General features: G+C 44.0%; 1 protein-coding gene across 1 annotated transcript in view; it reads left to right on the forward strand.

Annotated features, from left to right (window-relative positions):
- IL18RAP (interleukin 18 receptor accessory protein) overlaps positions 1-17,821 on the forward strand; it is a 30,389-nt gene extending 12,568 nt beyond the window's left edge. The window contains exons 7-11 of the mRNA XM_084844456.1: positions 972-1,086; positions 2,340-2,497; positions 5,037-5,177; positions 16,112-16,282; positions 16,964-17,821. Of these exons, the coding sequence (XP_084700582.1) occupies positions 972-1,086; positions 2,340-2,497; positions 5,037-5,177; positions 16,112-16,282; positions 16,964-17,328 (950 nt within the window). The 3' untranslated portion in view covers positions 17,329-17,821. The remainder of the gene's footprint in view (positions 1-971; positions 1,087-2,339; positions 2,498-5,036; positions 5,178-16,111; positions 16,283-16,963) is intronic.
- The last annotated feature ends 2,870 nt before the right edge of the window (positions 17,822-20,691 follow it).

A 20,691-nucleotide genomic window follows, 5' to 3' on the forward strand; every position in this document is an offset into this window, starting at 1 on the left:
TAGTGACAGAGTTGTGCCTAACTGGGATGTTAGATGGGGCCTTCTCTATGGCTGCTCTAGGTTATGGAACTCCCTACTTCAGAAGGTCTGTTTGGTCCCTCCTCCTGCTGCCCACTTAAGACATTTAAAAAAAAATTCTGGCAGGCATTTGACCAGCTGGTTCAAGGACATTTTGTGGACTGACACTTTTAAAGTTGTTTTTAACTACTGTGAATGTTTTACTGTGTCTTTTATTGTTTGCATTTTCTGTGATTTTGTGGTTGTTTTAACCTGCTGTAAGGTGCCGTGAACATGGGAATGGCCAGGTATGTTTACATTGGAAGGGCTGGGTATAATTTTCAATCAATCAATCAATCAATCAATCAGATAGTTAAAACTTTGATATCAGCCAATGTTTTCTCAAATCGCAATGCTTTTCAACGATGTTGGTTAATGCACTGAGCTGCCAGTTATCAAATGCTGTGTAATTACCAACCTGCCTGGTCACTGAAGTCATCAGAGGGTATGTTCCTGGTGATTCTAAATGGACCCATGGCCCAGTTGGAGTCCACCAGGAAAAGAGCCTTCAGTGTGGTGGCCCCCTTCCGGGAATTCCCTGCCTTTGTAGGTCAGGTAGGCGCCAATGTTGTGTTCCTTCCAGTGTCTCCTGAAGACACTGCTATTTCGAGAAGCCTTCCTTGTGTGACCAGCTGCAGTTTATTAAATTCGACCTTATTGGAATTTGTCTTTTTAAAAAATGTTTTAACTGTTTTAACCTAGTGTTTTATTCTTTTATCTTTTTTGTTCACTGCTCCAAAATCTTCTGATGTGGAGCAGTATACAAATATTGTAAATAAATAAATACATAAATAAATGATTACATGATCATACCACCATTTTCAAACTGTTCTAAAATACGTCCACATTCAGTTTTGGAAGATGGGCCTATTGATTTTTATGTGTGTGCCCCGCCCTTTTCTTTTTCTCCTCAGGGCAACCGCTTGAGCTGGAATGCAAAGCACAGTTTGGTTTTGAAATGAGGGCTTCATCTTCAATGCAATGGTTCAGAAAAACCAACAAAAGTATACAACTGGTGCAGCAAAAATGGTAGGGAAAATATCCAACAGCAAGAAGAAACCTATTGTTATAGTGTTAGCAACAAAAAAAAGGAAATTCCAGATTCCTCTGGGAACACACCATGGGCAGTGTCCCATCCCACCGCTGCGCCTTGACTGGTTCTGTTGCAACCCTGGAAATTAGCAGAAATACTCATTTCTGGATCAGGACTAGTCAGTAGAGCTCCCTTCTGTGAGATCTGCTGATGTGCCCCATTCCCGAAAAAAGCATTCTCCTATTTTTACATTTGTTTCAGAAACCGCTAGTTCCTGTTGCACCAGCAGAAGGTTCTGCTGGTGCTTGGGTAGCTTAGGATACTGCCCCATGAAAATGGAGGTGTAACTAGAAGGCGTTGATGAAGGCTAATCCTCAGTTTCCTCTTCTCCAGTGTGCAGTCAGGATCTCTCTCTTTCCCCACTTCAGCCTTGGTGATCTTTTCCCAACCGTGAATCCTATTTAATTTTTTTGCATACAGAAGCAAACACACTGAACTAGGAAGTATAATGAGGTCCAAAGTTGGTGAGAGACCAGCAATATTTTTATAAGAGAACAGAATTGCCTGTGGAATACTACAAGTTCTGCAAATAAATAATCGGCAAAGCCTATTTGATCAGAGACAACCGTGGGACCAGGGGAGGGGGGAGTGAGCACACCTTGAACAATAGCATTTCTCTTAACACTGAGAATTGGACAATGCATGGGGGAGGGGGCTGGGTGAGAAGCTGGTGGGCCAGAGGGGGAACCCCATGGGCCGTATCTGGCCCACGGGATGGAGGATTCCCATCCCTGATATCAAGTATCCCTGGTGGGGCATAGTTGTTAGACTGTTGGACTAGGCCTAAGTACTGTATGGCCTTGAGCATGTCATGATCTCTGAGCCTAACCTGCCACATACAATAGGATGCTGTAGGGTTCAAATAGGAAGGGATTATGTATACTATCTTGAGATTCTTGGAGGATGGGTGAGCGGTAAATGTAATAAATAAACCAAATATGGTGGCTCCTACATGATCACCTTGGTTAAACTCCAGGGGAATTCCTCTTTTGTGTAAGCTGGAGTTCCCTGCGGATGGTGGGTATGCGTCTACCCTCATATTTCTCACTTTGCGTCACCCCCATTGTGGAAGTCAGGGCAGCCTGCTAAACACCATATAAACATGTATTTGTTGGTGGGCATCAAGGCCTTCTTTAAATAGGCAAGCATGAATGTTGCTAATGGATAACAGAAGCATTATTCTGTTTAGGGTTCATCCAAAGGGACTAGAAGGCCAAACCTTTAGTCATGTTTTCAAGCTGATGAAAGTAACCAAAGAGGATTTAAGCAGCCACTTCATCTGCCAGGCTCAAAACTCTGTTGGAAATTCTACAGGGGTGTTCAGGCTTAGGAGGAGAACAAAGAAAGGTAAATCTAGCAAAACGTCTTTTGTTTCATTAGGATAACATCACTGAACTAATAGCTCTCGTTAAAACTGTGCTTCAGTTATCTAATTGTTTTCTTTCAATAGGAAACCTGTTGCAGTGCGATATATGAAACTCTGGGACTCTTAGCCTCAAAGCAGTGTTTATCGTTTCCTTTCCAGGAAAGACGTTTGGCAGCTCTGCCTACTCACGCCCTACTTTAGCAGCCGCCTGCCCTCTTAAAAACATAGGAAGAGCCCTGGGGGCTAGTCCAGCATTCTGCTTCCAGGAGTAGACAGATACCTCTGGGAAGCTTACACACAGGGCTTACAAGTTTATACGGGAGGCAGCAGCCTCCCATATTACCTGTCCAAGGGCTTTACTATTAGGTCTTTACAAGGAAGAACCATCACCTTGAATTGGGCTCAGAAGCAAAGAAGAAGCCAGGGAAGCTGTTTTGAGACTGGCGTTATGTGATTCATGCACATCAGTGTCTGCTGAATTGTGCACTAGCTGTCATTTCTGAACACTTTTCAAGTGAAGCCCCATGTAGAGTGCATTACAGTAATCTAAATGAGAGGTGGTCAGGGCATGGACCCGTGTGGCCAGATCCACCTCCCCCAACAAGGGACGCAGCGTATTCAAAGAAAAACTGGGCAAAGGCACTCCTGGCCACCTGTGGCACTTGACCATCCAGGAGCAGTGCTAGATTCGTGAGCACCGCTGAGCTGTGTAACTGATCCTTCAAAGGGAGTACAACCCCATCTAGAGCAGGTTGTGCTCCCAATCCAGGTTGGCTTGTATAATGATCAACAGGACTTCCATCTTGTCTGGATTGAGACTCAGTTTATTCACCCAGATCCAGTCCCTCATGGCAAGCAAGCAAATGTTCAGGACTTGGCATCAGTTAAAAAAGAGAGACAGGGCTGGGTCTCATCAACATGCTGATGAGGCTGAACCCCTAAACTCTGGATGACCTCTCCAAGCAGCCTCATGTACATGTTAAAAAGCACGGGGGACAAAACAGAGCCTGAGGAACCCCACAGGGTAAAGGCCAAGTGGCTGAGAAATAGTCCCCCAAAACCACCTTCAGGGAACACTCAGCCAGATAGGCTTGGAACCACTACAACATGGTGCCTCCACACACCAGCCAAGCATCCCAGAAGGATTCCGTGAGCGATGGCATTGGACGCCATGGAGAGATTCAGCAGAACCAACAAGGATGCACTGCCCAGTCTAGCTCCTGGCATAGAGCACCCACCAAGTTGACTGAGGCTGTTCCAGTCCCTTAAATAAGACAACCCCCTTTCTCTCGCACAGTTCTGCTTTTCATAATGGTCTATATTCCAATTTACATAAGGGTGAAAACGTAGGACAGTATCCAGTGGTGTGCTCATGCCCCCGCTAATTCCTTTTTGCCCTGCCAATTCCCTTCCACAAGTGGTGGGTCCCACCATTACTGTTGCACAAGCGAGACCCACCACTTACGCAGTGAAGACTTAGCACTTCCTAGAGGAAGGCCCACAATGAGCTCATTTCTGGAAGGAGGTGAACTCCGCTGACCTGCTTCCTTCTAGAAACGAGTGTTACCCCCTGTTTTGGGCTGCCCCCAGAAGCGCTAAATCACTATTGCACAAGTGGTGGGTCCTGCTTGTGCCATAGAATCAGCAGGGCACAGGAGAAACAGCAGGGGCGTAAATGCTCCGTTGGATACTGGCAATGCATTCCAAGTGTGGTTCACACACACATTCTCTGCTCTGAAAACAAGTGCATCAGAAAACGTGTGTTCAGCTTTAAACATCCCTCATTGTTCTTTAGAATGCATATTTATATTCAGCCTATGTGTTTAAGTTACCCAATATTAATATTAATATTAATTCTTTCACACTGCTTAATATCCTAAAATCCCTAACCGGTTCACATGAAAAATACAATATATCAATATAAAACCAAGACAAATATTTAAAAACATTACAACAAAATAACAATAAATAGAGTAATAACATAATCCATTAAAGGTCAGCGAAAGCCTGTGTGAACAAATATGTTTTCAAGAGGCATTTAAAACTTGCCACCATTTCTGCCTCTCAGACCACACATGGGAGAATGTTCCAAAGGGGAGGTGCCACCACTGAGAAGGCCGACTTCCAGGACATTACCTGGTGAGATTCCACTGGTCGTGGAATGACCACAAAGGCCTCCTCAGAAGATCTCAGGGGTTGATTGGGTATATATAGGGAAGACGGTCACCATCTGATCCTTGTCCAGATATTTTTTAAGAGATGGCAGTTTAATTAATTAATGAATTAATGAATTAAATTTATTAATCGCCCATCTGGCTGGTCGCCTAGCCACTCTGGGTGATGTACAAAGTATATAATAAAACAGTTTAAAACAATAAAATTCTACAGTAAAAACATTTTCTAAAATACCCTAACCTTTTCTAAAATACTCTAACCATCTAATGCCATCTTTTAGCTTCTCATCAATTTTGCATTATGTTTGGTTTTGTTAAAGTAGCAATGCTTTCTCTCCTACTTTAGCTCTGCCTTTCTTGGTCACTTTGTCTTGTACCATTATAATTCTATTTGGAGTCATTTTGGGAGGTGTCCTGACTTACTGGCGCTGGATTGAACTAGTGATGTTTTATCGGAATTACCTGGCCAAAGATGAAACTCTGAATGGTAAGAGCTTTCGAGTTACAAACTTTTTATGTTTTACAGCATCTTTTCTTGTCAGTTATCATTTTGACTAATGGTTATGTATGTATGTATTTGTTTGTTTGTTTGTTTATCACACTTATATCCCACATTGTATTCCATGTATAATGGAATAGCACAATTACACAAGTGGGAAAAAGCATTTTCTTTCACTTTCACAAAGAATACCACATTTTCCCTGCTCTAAAAATATTCACCAACAGTACTGTTTAGAAACAGAAATGAAACTGAAGGGTCACATCATTGTCTAAAGAATTTGTAAACAACTGTGAGTAGGGAATAATGAGCATACAATAAATGTGTATAAAAGCTCCTAGTCTGACACTCCAGCCACTACAACACACTGGCTAACGCATTATGCTGAGGGGACAAAATGCCCTTTACACCCAAATATCTGTAATGCAATCTTCACTGTTCTCTCTCTCTCTCTCTCTCTCTCTCTCTCACCAGATTCAGGATGGGATGATTGAGAGCAGCCTTCTCCAACAGGTACCTTCCAGATGTTTTGGGCTACAATTTCCAGAATCTCTCAAGCAGCATAGCTGGTTGGGGGATTCTGGAGTTAGTCCAAAACATCCTGACGGCACCAGGTTGGGGAAGGCTGCTAAACTCTTTCTCTATAAACTGCTTTTTTGCTGCTACTTCTCCCTACAAGCTGCTTTTCCTCTTGTGGAGTTCTAGACATGTGTCTGCATGGGCAAACACGTTTCTGGAACCCCAGAGGGGGAAAAGAGGAGAGCAAAGAAAGGCAGGTATTACTCTCTGCTTTAGACGACCATACCAAAGCTTCTTTTCCAAATACCCATTGGGTTTTTGTTACATGCATTTGGATTTAATGTATAATTCAGCCTCCTGTCCTAATAAAGAAAATGCAGATTCTGCACACTCACCAATGTGGCTTTATAGTGTTAGAGGCTTCTATTTACCTTTAATGAGGTATGCTTCAAAATTCAATTTTATTTATGTGATGGTCCATCTGTGTATGGTACAAGGTAATTTCCTAGCTATCTCCAATGCATTTGATTACATCCTGTAATTAAATGTACTATGGCAAACCAATATGACTTGAGCAACCTGTCCATCATCCCAGTAATAATGCCACACAGAAATAAAATTCGAAGATATATTTACCATTGTGGCAGCTCCCCTGTACATCCTGTGAGGTTGCAACCCATTGAACATCGTGGAACTTATTTCTGAGTCCACATGCGTAGGACTGTGCTGCCTGTTTGTAGCTTTATAATGTAATAGTACTGATGGGCATCAGCATATTTCCAGTTTTGCTGTCCCCTCACTCTTCTCTCAGTTAAGAACAGAAGAAGAGCCATGCTGGATCAGACCAAGGGTCCATTTAGTCCAGCATTCTGTTCAGCACACTGTTCACACACTGTTCACACATCTGCCCACAGGAAACTCACAAGCAGGACACAAGCGCAACAGCACCCTCCCGCCCATGTTCCCCAGCAACTGGTGTACATAGGCATACTGCCTCTGGTACTGAATGGAGCACATAGCCATCAGGACTAGTAGCCATTGATAGCCTCCTCCTCCATGAATTTGTCCAATCCTCTTTTAAAGCCATCCGAATTGGTGGCCATCACTACACCTTGTGGTAGCAAATTCCACAGTTTAGCTATGCCCTTTGTAAAGAAGTACTTCCTTTTACCTGTCCTGAATCTCCCACCAATCAGCTTCAGGGGATGACCTCAGGTTCTAGTATTATGGGAGAGGGAGAAAAATGTTCATTTGAAACCTGAAGGCCTGGGGGTGATAATAGATGTAGAATAGATCTCATCTATACTCCCTGGACCTCCATTTGTGTGTTTATTTTCATTTGTGCCCCAGGTGGTAGAAATGAACTTGCATTTAGGACATTTCCTCAGGGTGGAGGGTTCCCCCTTCCCCAACCTGGCACACTCCCAATGTTTTGGACTACAACTTCCATCAGTCCCAGCCAGCATGGGCAATGAAAAGGTAGGATGGGAGTTGTAGTTGGAGGGCCAGTGTGGTGTAGTGGTGAGAGTATTGGATTGGGAGCTGGGAGATCCAGGTTCTAGTCCCCACTTGTTCATGGAAGCTCACTGGGTGACTTTGGGCCAGTCACTGACTCTCAGCCCACCCTACCTCACTGGATTGTTGTTGTGAGGATAAAATGGAGAGAAGGAGGATAATGTAAGCCGCCTTGGGTTCCTTGCAAGAGGAAAAAAAGGCAGGATATAAATGCAGTAAATAAATAAATAGTCCAAAGCATCAGGTTGGAGAAGGCTGGTGCAATGGCTAGAACAGCCTTCTCCAACTCTTGCCCTTCAGAGGTGTTGAACGGCAACTCCCATCATTCCTAGTCAGCATGGCCATTGGGAGTTGCAGTCCGACCTCCAACACCTGGAGGGCAGCAGATTGGGGAAGTCTGGGCTAGAGTGTTGGACTAGGACCTGGAAAATCCAGATTTAACTCCCTGCTCAGTACAGATGAAGATAGCAAAATTATAAATGACAAACTGTATGATCCAGGGGAATTTTGGGGGGATGAATGATAATAAGCCCGTTGCTGTCATCTTCTGACTCATCCGAGGTGAGAAGTGACAGGGTGGAAAGAGGGGGAAGGAAGTCCTAGGAAGGGGTGCATTTTCAGTATGAGTCAGGCAGCATGAATGTCATGCTCAACGTGGCTAATTCAAGAAAAAAAAATCTACCAGAATAATCATTCTGGTGTCATGATCCAGAGGCAGCCTGCCTCTCAATACCATGATGGCTAGCTACTACCTCCAGGATCAGAGGCAGCATGCCTCTCAATACCAATTGCTGGGGAACATGGGAGGGAGGGTGCTGTTGCACTCATGCCCTGCTTGTGGGCTTCCCATGGGCATCTGGTTGGCCGCTGTACAAACAGAATGCTGGACTAGATGGTCCTTTGGCTGGATCCGTCAGGGCTCTTCCTAGGTTATTTTGTATCAGAGAAATCTTATGAGATGTTGTTATTATAACAAGGCCTATTTAGCCTAGCACAGGCAAAGCTGAAAGAAGAGACAACTTTGGTCAAGGAGGAGGTAGCTGAATAAAAATTAACTCAGGAAATGAAATTAGTTGAAAAGCCAGAAGGTTTCTAAGAAAACTGAAATTCAGAAGAACACTTAAGATCTCTCTCTGTACATTTATTTTAAATATTTTAACCCACCTTCATGCCTAAAGACAAGGTTCTGTGGCAGCTTGTCTTTATAAGATAAATATATGGTAGATTTTATAATGCTGTCTATTAACAGGTCATGAGAATTCAGTATTACATTTGTTTCTATCTCCAGACTCAGAGATAATAGTCTTTAGGTCAGTTGAAAGAGATTGTGATAACCAATTGGATAGACAAGCACATTTCTTTTGTTTTACTCTTGCCTCTTGTTGTCAAACAGGATTTGCAAGTTTTTGAAACAGTACAAAAACCTACAAACCCCGTTTGCTGGAGATGGAAGCGGGATGAGCATGTACAGCATGACCAGTGCTCTATCTTTTAAAAAACACTTTGTACTCTTTCTTCCTTTCTTTTACAATATTTGTATGCCAGGCCAGACAATAACAGTGTTCTCTAGATAGCTTACAGTTGTGGGGGGTCCAGGAGGGCCATCTTTGCTCTGCCAGCACCCCACGGAATCCCCCCCGTGCCATGTGGTGGTGGCAAAAAAAAGTTGGTGGTGGCCACTGAAATTTGGCAGCAAACTGCTATGTCATGGTAACTGAGTCAAATTTGTCTTGTTTTCAAGCTAAATGTGATCTTTTTACTACTCCGTAAAGCAGCACACCCAAAGAGCCTCGTGTGGCGCAGAGTGGTGGGCAGCAGTATTGCAACCGAAACTCTCCCCACGACCTGAGATCGATCCCAGCAGAAGCCGGGTTTCGAGTAGCCGGCTCAGGTCGACTCAGCCCTCCATCCTTCCGAGGTCGGTAAAATGAGTACCCAGCTTGCTGGGGGAAAGGTGATCACGACTGGGGAAGGCAATGGCAAACCACCCCGCTACAGTCTGCCAGGAAAACGCCAGCGCAAGCGGCGTCCCTCTAGGAGTCAGCAATGACTCGGTCCTTGCACAGGAGGAACAGCACACCCAAAGTACACAGCAGATCTAAAATTCCGTGGATTAAACATGCACAGATGTAAAAACCCCTGGAATTTTTTTTAAAAGAAAGGCCTTCACTTGTCTGTAGACAACTGTTTGCATCCTACTCTCTGTTCAAGGAACCAAGCATGGCATTTTTAGCTTCACAACAGCCCTGTTAGGGATGTTAGGTTGAGAGAATTGTTCCAGGCCGCCCAGACCAGCTTCACAGACAAGCAGGAATGTGAACCTAAGACGCCGATATGGAACCCAAATATTCTACCCAAAGCAACACGCTGTCATTCCAATGTGCTGGAGATCAATCTAGAAATATGATCAGGGATCCATGTGGGTTAAAATCAACTCTCTGCTATCTAAATACTCTCTTGAACTCTAGTAAGATAATGCATGAATGATCCAGAACATGTACAAAAGGGGTGGGATTAAAAGGGATTTGATGGCCTAACTGCAGTCCTTATGCCTGCCCACTCAGAAGCAAGTTCTATCGAGCTTATCTTGGAATGAGAGTATAGAATCCTGTACCTATTTACCTGGGAGTAAGCCGCATTGAACTCAATGGGACTTGCTTCTGAATAAATCTGTGTAGGGTTGTGCATTTAGTGTGCCAGTTAAAGTTCCATGACATGTTACTAAAAGCTCACATAGTAGCCACTTCCATGTTTGAAATGGCGTGATTTCTACACAGGTCACAACTTAGGATGATAGTACACATGTGCAAACTGCTGCCTGTGCATGTGCTGGGAAGTTGTGGCTTGCTGCTGTTTATCAGCATTTCTGTACCATGCAGGCACATACATGTACACGTATGTGTGCCACAGTCCTGCACTTCAGTCTACGTACGGAAATAACTCTGTTTCCTACAAGGAAGTGTCTTCCTTGTCCGAATGTGTTAATATGTGAAAGTAGCCCTTGGAGGGGCCGAGGAATTGGCAGGGATGTATCTCCCTAGTGCAATAAAGCAGCAGTTAAGCCTCTGCTCTGCCCCTCTGCTGGATTACATTTCTTGTCTTGCAGTGGCCTCTGCTGGTAAAATGAAGAACGGTGGGCATTTGAAGGACTTTTAGAAACCTTTAGTTAAGGTTTTCGACTCGTGTCTGAAAGGTGCTGCTGTACATGTATACCTCCTTAGTTGCAGGGCAGGATACAGAGATCTGCCTTCTGGGGGCAATATGCCATGGTGGATCGAGTGCTGGATTGGGACAGACTCAGATCCCCATGAAGCCATTCAGCTCACTGAGTTGTCTTGGACCAAACACTATTACTCTGCCTATGCTGTCTCACAGGATCATTTTGAGGATGAAATGGGGGGAAAGGGCACACACGTTCCATCTAGCGCTGTTCTGAAGCTTTCGTTTGGAATTTTTTCACTTTTTTGAGGGGAAGGGGATTTGGGGTGGAAGAAAGTAGGAGGAGAAAATAAATAAGGGGCAGGTGAACTTTCAAATTTTTAGAGCGAGGGCAGCTTATCACTAAAGGCAAATGTGGCAACATCTTTTTTTACAGTATTCTGTCCTTTAGCATACATTTTCTGTGCCACTTCAAGTGGCTCAGAGCAGCTGCAGTCAGCAGCCAGCTGGGCTGCTATGTACTCCCCCCCCCCCCGTGTCTTGATTAGACCAGGAATGAAGAGGGGGGTGAGTTTTTTTAAAAAAGACACTGCAGCTAGGTAATTTTAGACCCTGGACTTAGAGCCTTTCTACACAAGGCTTTTATTGTACGCTCATGATTGCTCACTCATAGTAGTTTGCGGGTCCTTTACATGACATTGTCATCCTCCAGGGCTTCTCTTGTGGTTTGCGGCCATTATCATGTTTTTTTCCTAGTGAGGAAAGTCTGATATTTTTCTGAATGGCCTTATAGGAACCTCATGTAATTGTGCAATTCTGCTACACCATAGTGCCACTTAGTGGCTGTGTAATGGAACATATAGAAAGGCAGAGAAAGAAAAACTCTGGAAAAAAAACACATTTAAAGGAGCTGATTTTAAGCCTGCAAAGAATCCAGAAGCAAAAGCCTCCGTAAAGGTGTGCGTTAAAAGCCTCACGTAGAAAAGCCGTTAATTATCTTATGGGGGCCACCATGAGATGGTTATCTGTATTACATCAGTTGTGAAATACACAACTAACATCTCTCTTCACCTCCCACCCCACGACTGCCATTCCATGCTTTACAACAGCTTCTACATTCCTGATGTGTTAGAATAACACTGTTCGCAAATCCTGATAACAGAAATTACACTGAGCACATGACTTCAAGGATAAAATGGAGTTTGCATCTGCTTCCCTGATATTCTCATCACCTGCCACTACCTGGGTGGTTATTTGGGGACCCCCTGGGCTGTAGAGCCCTGGAATTTGGCCCCAAGGTCCAGCCCTAGCTGCACCATGGCCCCCCTTTGAATGACTGGTAACACCCAGTCCTCCCATTTTAATTCTTTATTTATTACATTTCTATACCACCCAATAGCAGAAACTCTCTGGGCAGTTCACAACAATTAAACCATAAAATACAACATAAGATATACTATAAAAGTTTAAAACTACAGTATAAAATAGAAGTAAAACTCAAAGTAAAACATAGCAGCAGTGCAAAGATTTAAAATACAGTAAGGGAGCAATCCTATGGCCGCTAGTCAACAGCTAGATGGCCATAGGATACGTCGGTTTCTGGGAACCGACCTTGGAGCCCGCGCTCCGAGGTCAGTTCCCTGAGAACTGACTTTCTCGTTTCTTCCCCTTCCACTCCGCCTCACAGGCAGCTCGGAAGAGCCCTATGCTCCACACTTGGAAAAGGAGTGTGGAGCAGCAAAAATTGGGCATTCTGGGGGGTGTTCCAGGGCGGGGAAGATGGCAATGCTGGTACGACACATCCAATGTGTCGTCCGGCAGCTGCTTCCCCCGCTCTGCCTTCCCACAGCTAGACAGCTGAAATCAGCTGTCTGGCCGCAAATGCAGGGCAGCTGAAGCACGGAGGGGATGATCCTCTCTGCACTTCTCTTGCTCTGCATTGGATAGGCGGTCTCCTCTGAGTTTGGAGGCAGACACCTATCCCCATAGGAGTGCGCCCTAACAGATTTAAAACACAATGTGAAGGACTAAAATGCCTGGGAAAAGAAGAAGGTCTTCACCTAGTGCCAGAAACAGTACAATGTAGGTGCCAGGCAAGCCTCTCTAGGAAGCTCATTCCACAACCGGGGTGCCACAAGAGAAAAGACCCTCTTCTTAGCAACTACTCACTTTCTTCCTGTGGCAGGGGCTCCTGGAGAACTCTCCCTGGCCCTTCTGAGAATGTTTCCAGAAATGCCCTTTCACCTTTGCAGCCTGTGGATGGGGCTCCGAAAATGAGATAACATTCCTCACCCTGCAGTAACTCCATCTGAAAGCCCTGGAGGCAGTGGCAGCACAAAACTGGGGGGGGGGATTGGGGGGGGCAAGACAGAGTAGATTCTGAGCCATCAAGTTCTGTCTCACGTATTAAACCTTCCCCCCAAATGTCAAATTAACACTCCTGTCCTGAATATATTTACTCAGAAGTAACTAACAGTGACTTACATAAGATTCACATCCAAGCCAGTATGTTTAGGATTACAGCTTTAATTAAAATTATAATTTAAGATTCTATTTATTTTTTGAATTAGTTGTAAGTAAGTAACCTCTAGGTGCTGCTAAGGAGACAAATTTATTTTCCTGATGAAAGAATAATAAGGGGAGGTTTTCTTTTTCTGTGTTGTAGAAGAAGGTCTTGTGCAGTTGGAAAGGTTTGCCAATGGCTGCATGGCAAAAAAATTCAACAGGAAAAGCTTTTCTCTGCAGGAAGATGCATTGATCAAAAGCTTCCCTTGTTGAATTTCTGCCTGCTGAAGTGTTAAAGATGCAAGAGCCTTAGTGGCAAAGAAAAGAGAGCAATTAAGTTGTATTAAAGATGCCTTGAGCAACGCTTCAATAGAATGCTTCAGATGGCTCAATAAGTGTGCCAGCTGAGATGTTTCAGGCCAGTGGGGCAAGTTAATAGATAACAGAATCCTGGACATATGATTTGGAGAGAGAAAATGTCATGAGGCAATGTTGAGCTGAAGATGAAAAAACAAGAGGGAACGAGGGGAGTGAAGATGAAACATGCATTGAAAAGATAAGAAGGAATCTACTTGTATGCAAGACAACTTACTTTTACTCTATCCTGCATGGAATCACTCACTGTCCTTTCGGCAAGGGATGTTCCATTTCCATCCTTCTGCATTCAAAACTTGGGCAACTCTAAATTGCTTTGGAGAGTTAGGGGCTCCAGAACACCCCAGCCTGAGCAGGAAGATGAAGCAGAGAAACAGACTCAGACGGCTCTGGGAAGAGCAGCCACTCCTCCCAGTGCCAGTCAAATCCCCCCACTGCCTGCATCTCTCCTGTTATCTCTGATCTAAGACCAGAGATAACAGCGGGGATTCCTTCAGGGGGTGGGACTTGCCAAGCCCCACCCACTGGAGGAATCCAAGAGGGCTCCATGGACGGGATTAAGCTTATGGGCCAGAGGTTCCCCTCCCATGGCCAAGAGGAAGCCATCTTGATAGCCTAGAACTGAGGCAATATTTACCAAATTTGGCAATGGGGTGGGGTGGTTCAGTCTCCCTCATGTGTTCCAAGAATGGTGGGGATGTTTTGGGGCTGTGCAGGTTGGCCACATCCCAACATGCACACCAGCCACATTCTCATTGTGTGTGTGTGTGAAAAGGGGGCCTTCAGACATTCAGACTTACACAAGTAGAGTTCCTCCAGGCCAGGGAAGATCTTGACTGCCCCAGGCTCCCCTTCTCCTTGCTTGGAAGAGCTTTCTGCATGCATGTTAATATGCACCAGAGTACCTTCTTCCATGCACTGAACACATGGCCAGAGTGGGGAGTGGCTCGCATGCGCATTGGTGGTGGGAATGGCTCTTAGAGCCATCTTAACAATGCTAACCTGTTTTCTCCCCTCTCAGTGCATGAGGTCTGCTCAGCTGAACATCCCTAAAGTTTTATCAGCAATAGGAAAGAACCATTTTAGTCTATTCTGCTTGAGCCCCGGGTTGCAGCCCAGGCAAGCTGTTTGGGAATTGCCTTCTGCCATGGCCATCTGACAGCTCATGGGAGCAAACAGTGAATGAGGCAGTTTTCTGGGAGGCCTTTTCCCACTTCCCATTCCTTTACCTTCCTTGTAGCACTGTCTAGGCTTGGAGGAAGAAGGATAAAAGAAAAATGTGATGCTCCCAGAACTGGGAACTAAGCACTCTTACTGCATATGGTGTTTGTTGGATAATTTACTTATATCCTGCCTTTCTTCCAAGGAGCACAAGGTCCCCACTTCCATTTTATTTTCGTGACAAGAAACCTGTAATGTAGGCTAGATTGAGTGACTGGTCCATGGTCACCTACAAGACTTATAGCAGAGCTGTTGAACCGCAGGCTCGTGGGCCAAATCCATCCTGCCTGGGATCCCAATTTGGCCCTCCACAGCTCTCCAGATGGCCTCTCCATGGCTGTCTTTACATGAGGCCTTTATAGTGCATTTGTGATTGGTCACTCACAGACGTTTGCGGGTCATTCACATGATGCTGTCAACCTCCAGGGCATGTCCAGCTGTTTTTGATCTTTATCCCGCAACACCCCGGCCCCAGATAATTCACTTTTTCAATGTAAATCTGCTTTAATGGCTGTGTGTAAATGTGCAGTTCCGCTATAACCACAGCCTGGGAAGAAGAAGCCATTGGACAGAGAAGGAAAACCACAATTGCCCTCTCCCATCCCTCCTCCAGTATGTCTGCCTGTTGACCTGGGCTGGGAGGAGAGTTTTCTTGGCTGGGTTAGGAGAGGCTCAAAGGGAGTGCGGAGCTGGCTGGGGCAGGAGGAAGACGCCCCCATGTAAACAGCCGACAGCAGCGAAGCCATCACACACACACCCCCGCACTGCTTTGCAAAGAGAGAAAGAGAGAGACTTGAATCCCTCGGGAGACCCACTGAGTTACGGCTCGCTTTCCACCTTGAGGCTGCAGAGAACTTGCCTTGTAAAGAGCTGACCTTTATTTCCTTTAGAATGCTGGAAACAGAAGCCCTGGGAAATTGCGAAATAAAATGCCTCATGTGATGAGGCTGTATCCGTTTGGTGGTTTCCCTGCTCTGTTTGGTGGTTTCCCGGCTTTTGCACAGCTTTTTTCCCCATTCTAAAAGGCTGAAATGCCTCTCCTAATGTGTAGTTACTGGGCAACAAGAGCTTTAAGCTAAAATGTGCTGGTGCTTTCGGCCTCACCCCTTTTGCCTTTGGCCCCACCCACCACTAGAATACGGCCCCTGTGAGCTTTCCCAAAATTGAGGTTCAGCACCCCTGGCTTATAGGCTGAGTGGGGCTTGCAACTCCAGCCCTAGTTAGGTCAACGTTCTAACCAGTTCTATACACCACCAGGCCTTTTAGTACAGTTCATCCAGATCTGGTTAATAACACCCAATGAGTTCATAATACCCATTCCTGCCCACTGGAATGGAGCGGTGAGGTGGGGAGATTTAATTTGCCTTTAATTTTTTAGAATACTTTCCAATGTACGTTCAGTATTCCCTCTTCCCAACTCTGTGCTTCTGTCCTTTAATTGGGGGGGGGGGTAGAAGAGAATTCAAGAAAGACCCCCTTCCTCTCCCACAGTCATGTCCCACTATTTCAGAAAAACAATTTCTCCTCCTTTCTCTCTCTCTCCCCCCCCGTGTGTGTTTCTGTGTCCTTTTTTATTTAAAGGATGTTTGCTTCGTCGTTATATAATTTTTAAATTCTTTTATTTTTAGATTGCAAGGAATTTGATGCATTTGTGTCCTATGCAAAACCAGATTCCCCTGAAGCAGCTCAAGTGCTATATGATGAGGAGCAGTTTGCCTTGGAGTTTCTCCCTCAGGTTTTAGAAAACCAATATGGATATAAGCTATGCCTCTCGGAACGGGACATCCTTCCAGGAGGAGGTAACAACATCTTACATAATAACAACCACTGTAAAAAACAAACACAATGAAAACCTTTTAGCTCTCTGTTGACAGAAAAATTGATCGTACCAGTCCGGTGTTGGGATCAAATATAATCCATGGCCATGCAAATAAAATATCCAAACTGGAATGCAGCCCCTGAGAGCTTCTCCAAACTGGAATGAGGCCCTCAGGCTGTATGAGTTTTGACAATCCTGTCCTTGAGTCATCAAAGACAAACCTCACAAACTAGCAGGTGGACATGGCACATTCCAAGGGTCTGGAATAGCTGTCTTCCATCAGAGCCCATTAATCAGGATCCTAATAATATTCACCACCAAGTGCCAGGCTATAAGACTACACAGAGAGAGGAGGCTATTTTTATAAAAGAACAGCTGGATACATTTTTTATTATCTCTCAAATTTTATTATGTTGTTTTGGTCTTTATTGTTTTAATCTTGTTTTAATCTTGTATTACTTTTTTACTTTTTGTATATACTGACACTGGATCTATGTCTGGATGAAGGCATGGTTTAAAATATAAATAAATAAATAAATATTTAAATACTGTATTTTATTTCTGTGAGCCATCTTGGGAGGGCTTCTGCCCTGAAAGGTGGCCAAGATTTTTTTTAAAAAAGAAGTAAAAATCTCTTAATAATCCTGATTTCTTTTCCCAGCATACACTGATGACATTGTAAACGCTGTCAAAAAGAGCAGACGGGCAATAATGATCTTAAGCCCAAATTATTTCAAAAACGCACCAGCCCTCTTTGAACTCAAAGCAGCTGTCAACACTATGCTGGAAGATAAGACAATGAAACTCATCCTAATTCAGTTTGAGTCTTTCCAGGAGCCACAGTCATTACCTCACAAGGTGAAGAAAGCACTCAAGGTTTTGCCCAGGATTACTTGGAAAACAGCTATCTCTCCCACCGCTAATAAGCAGTTTTGGAAAAAACTGTGGTATTACATGCCAGTGAAACATACCAAAGGAGCTCAGGACAAGTGGCTTCATTTCCTCCCTACCCCGACTGGTTACTGAGCATGAATAACAGAAAAGCCACTGGAAAGAGAACAAACTGGACTATGAGATGGAGCAACATCTGGGAAAGAACTTCGCTCAGTGGAAGACTTTTCAGGGGACGAACTGTAGCTCAGTCACAGAGCACGTCCTCATAGAGAAGCTGCTCCACAGCTATAAAAGGTGATGGGACTAGAAATGGCCTAATCTTTTTCCAAAGCTTTAGGGCCATTGACAGTTTGAGTACTGGGCTATGTAGCCTAATGGGCATGCTTGGTTTACAGGAGCTTCATATGTTAAAAGTTTGGTTTTCTTTCACTCAGTAATAATAGCATGAAAATATTCTTATTGAAGGCAGCATTTTGTAAGATGTAAAGGTGCTGAATGCAATTATGCTATGCTATGTCTTTCTAACGGAACTATTTAATAATTATTATATATATATTAGGGTAATACCCACTAGTTGGAGTAAACATTGGACAAATAAAGGTTCGAATACAATCCTTTATCATTGATATTGGAATGTGATTATGGTTCCTGACTTAAACTTACATCCAAGCTAAATTTCAAGGAAATGTGATTTAGGCTGCAATTCTATACACAATTACCTGAGCATTAGTGACGTCTGACTAGACACATCTAGGATTGCACTCTCAAACATTTCTAGTTTGGGGATTGTAAGCTTACATTATCTCAAGGCCAAACAGACATACTGTAAATCTGATCTAGCAGCCACATCTTTTTTACATTTTTACTCTAAAATAGGCACAGGGCCTCTGATCCAGATCTTCAAAAAACCCCAACCCCACACACTAGAGCCCCAATCTGGATCAGCCCCCCTAAACCAATTCTAAAAATGGGAGGGGGATTAGCTACTAGGCACAGATTTAAAGTAATATCTGTTTTGGCCCCAACACTCAAATTCTATACAAGGTTAGTTAGTTCCACTAAAATCAAAGGGACTAGAACAGGGGTACAAAAAGTTCATCTCCTGGCCTTCAGGAAAAATGCTCTAGAAACGGGCTTTATGAGCTCTTCCTAGAACACTCCTGGAGCATCCTAGGAACCAGTGCTTGAAGGCACCTGCCTGCTTACTAGGATATTCTAAGAATGGGACTTCTGTAATAGGAACCATAAAGCCTGTTCCTAGAGTCGTATCCTTCTTTTATTCTAGAAAAGCTCCAGGTAACAGAATGTGGGATGTCAGGATTCTTCAGCACAAGAGTGGATTAGAGGAGGGAAAAAGACTAGGAGCCAGAATTCCTGGATGGCTGGGTGGTTTGAGAACTGAGGCTTCCGGGAGGAATGTTGGTTTTATCTGGTGTGTGTGTGAGTTGTTTGTTGTATGTGAATGTGCATATGTGTGTGTATGTGTGTACTCCCCCCCCCCTCAGCAGACAACTGATGTGGCCCTTGCAGGGACAAAAATGTATACCCTGTACTAGAATTATGTGTTTTGTTTAACAGCTAATTCTGGACATCTTTTAACTGCTGAATAATTGAATGCCATAGAGCACCTTGGCATCTGGCATTGTTATTTGTTATGATATTGGTTATCATGGGAAGAACCAAAATATTTCAGTAATGCTCTCAACAAATATACAAACCAATTGGTCAAAGTCAAGCGAGGCAAAGCCTCAAAACAGAAATATAGAAAACTTTAGAGAAGCATGAGATGGCTCTCTGAAATGCCCAACATATTTTGATATACATCTTCCTTGAGGAAAAGCACTATAACTTGTTATGATGCCATCCATAATGTATATCACACTTTTAAAGGCCTTTTAACACTTCCTTCCTGCTCTGTATTTTAACCAATACTTGTCACAATTTTGCTATCATATCCCTCCCCTTGATGGGTGACACAGTTTATAGACGGCCCTGAAGCACAGCGCAGACCCGATTACGAGCCGGGAAATAGGAGAGGGGTGTGGTTGGCAAACACCATAACTTTTCCTGAAAGCATGCAAACTTGCAGGGCCTTGTCTTTACCAGGATAGCCACAGGTGGTGAACACATGCATCATGGCTGCATGCCCTGGGAATCTGTCATTAACTGCAGTAACACACTGCAGGGGCGCTTCCAGAGGGTTCCTAGAGCTAACAATTGTACAACTTTTTCGTCTTTCCCTCCTTAACAGAGGAGTACTGTTTGTATGTTTTTATGGAAATTATTTCAAAACTTTGTATACTGTATTTTTAATGGTGTTTGTCTTTGTGAGCTGCCCAGAGAGCTTCAGCTATGGGGTGGTATAGAAATGTTATAAATAATAAATAATAATAACTGATATTTTATGGAAAGAAAAAAGATGGAAGAAGCAGTGGGAAAACATGGGAGCATTACAAGTGGAGGAGGACATCATCTGGATCCCCCCTCCCCAGATAAAATTCTATGAATAAGGCAGGGTAATTTCATCTGGAAGCAGCCTTATTGGCTTATCCCTTTTCAGAAGTGATCATTGGGCTAAACAAAGGCACATGAGAGGAGCAGCATTACATCAGTAGGCATTACAAATGTAAGGAAGTGTAAAGTGATGCACGTTGGGGCAAAACATCTCAACTTCAAGTATAACCTGATGGGATCTGAGCTAGCGGTGACTGACCAAGAAAGAGATCTTGGGGTTATGGTGGACAGCTCAATGAAAATGTCAAACTGTAAAAAGACAAGCTCCATGTTAGGCATAATTAGAAAAGAAATTGAGAATAAAACTGCCAACATCATACTGCCTTTATACAAATCTATGGTGCGACCACACTTAGAATACTGTGTACAGTTCTGGTCACCATACCTAAAAAAAGATATTGTAGAGCCAGAAAAAGGCAGCTAAAATGATCAAGGGGCTGGAGCATCTCCTCTATGAGAGAAGGTTACAACAGCTGGAATTGTGTAGCTTGGAAAAAAAAGGAGGGTAAGCGGTGACATAATGGAGGTCTACAAAATTATGCATGGTCTGGAGAATGTGGATAAGGAGACATTTTTCTCCCTCTGGCATCCTATGAAGCTGATCAGTGGGAGATTCAGGACAGATAAAAGGAAATACTTCTTCACATAGCGCATAGTTAAACTATGGAATTTGCTACCACAAGGTGTAGTGATGGCCAGAAATTTGGATAGCTTTAAAAGGGGATTAGACAAATTTATGGAAGATAAGGCTATCAATGGCTACTAGTCCTGATGGTTATGTGTTACCTCCAGTACCAGAGGCAGTATGTACACCAGTTGCTGGGGAACATGGGTGGGAGGGTGCTGTTGCACTCATGTCCTGCTTTTGGTTTCCTGGTCAACAGCTGGTTGGCCACTGTGTGCGCAGAATGCTGGACTAGATGGACCCTTGGTCTAATCCAGCATGGCACTTCTTATGTTCTTATGCTCCTCCCCCAGCTT

Source organism: Heloderma suspectum, chromosome 3 (assembly GCF_057233095.1).
Source record: "Heloderma suspectum isolate Gila_16-S chromosome 3, 16-S_ref, whole genome shotgun sequence".
NCBI classification, from domain to species: domain Eukaryota; kingdom Metazoa; phylum Chordata; class Lepidosauria; order Squamata; family Helodermatidae; genus Heloderma; species Heloderma suspectum.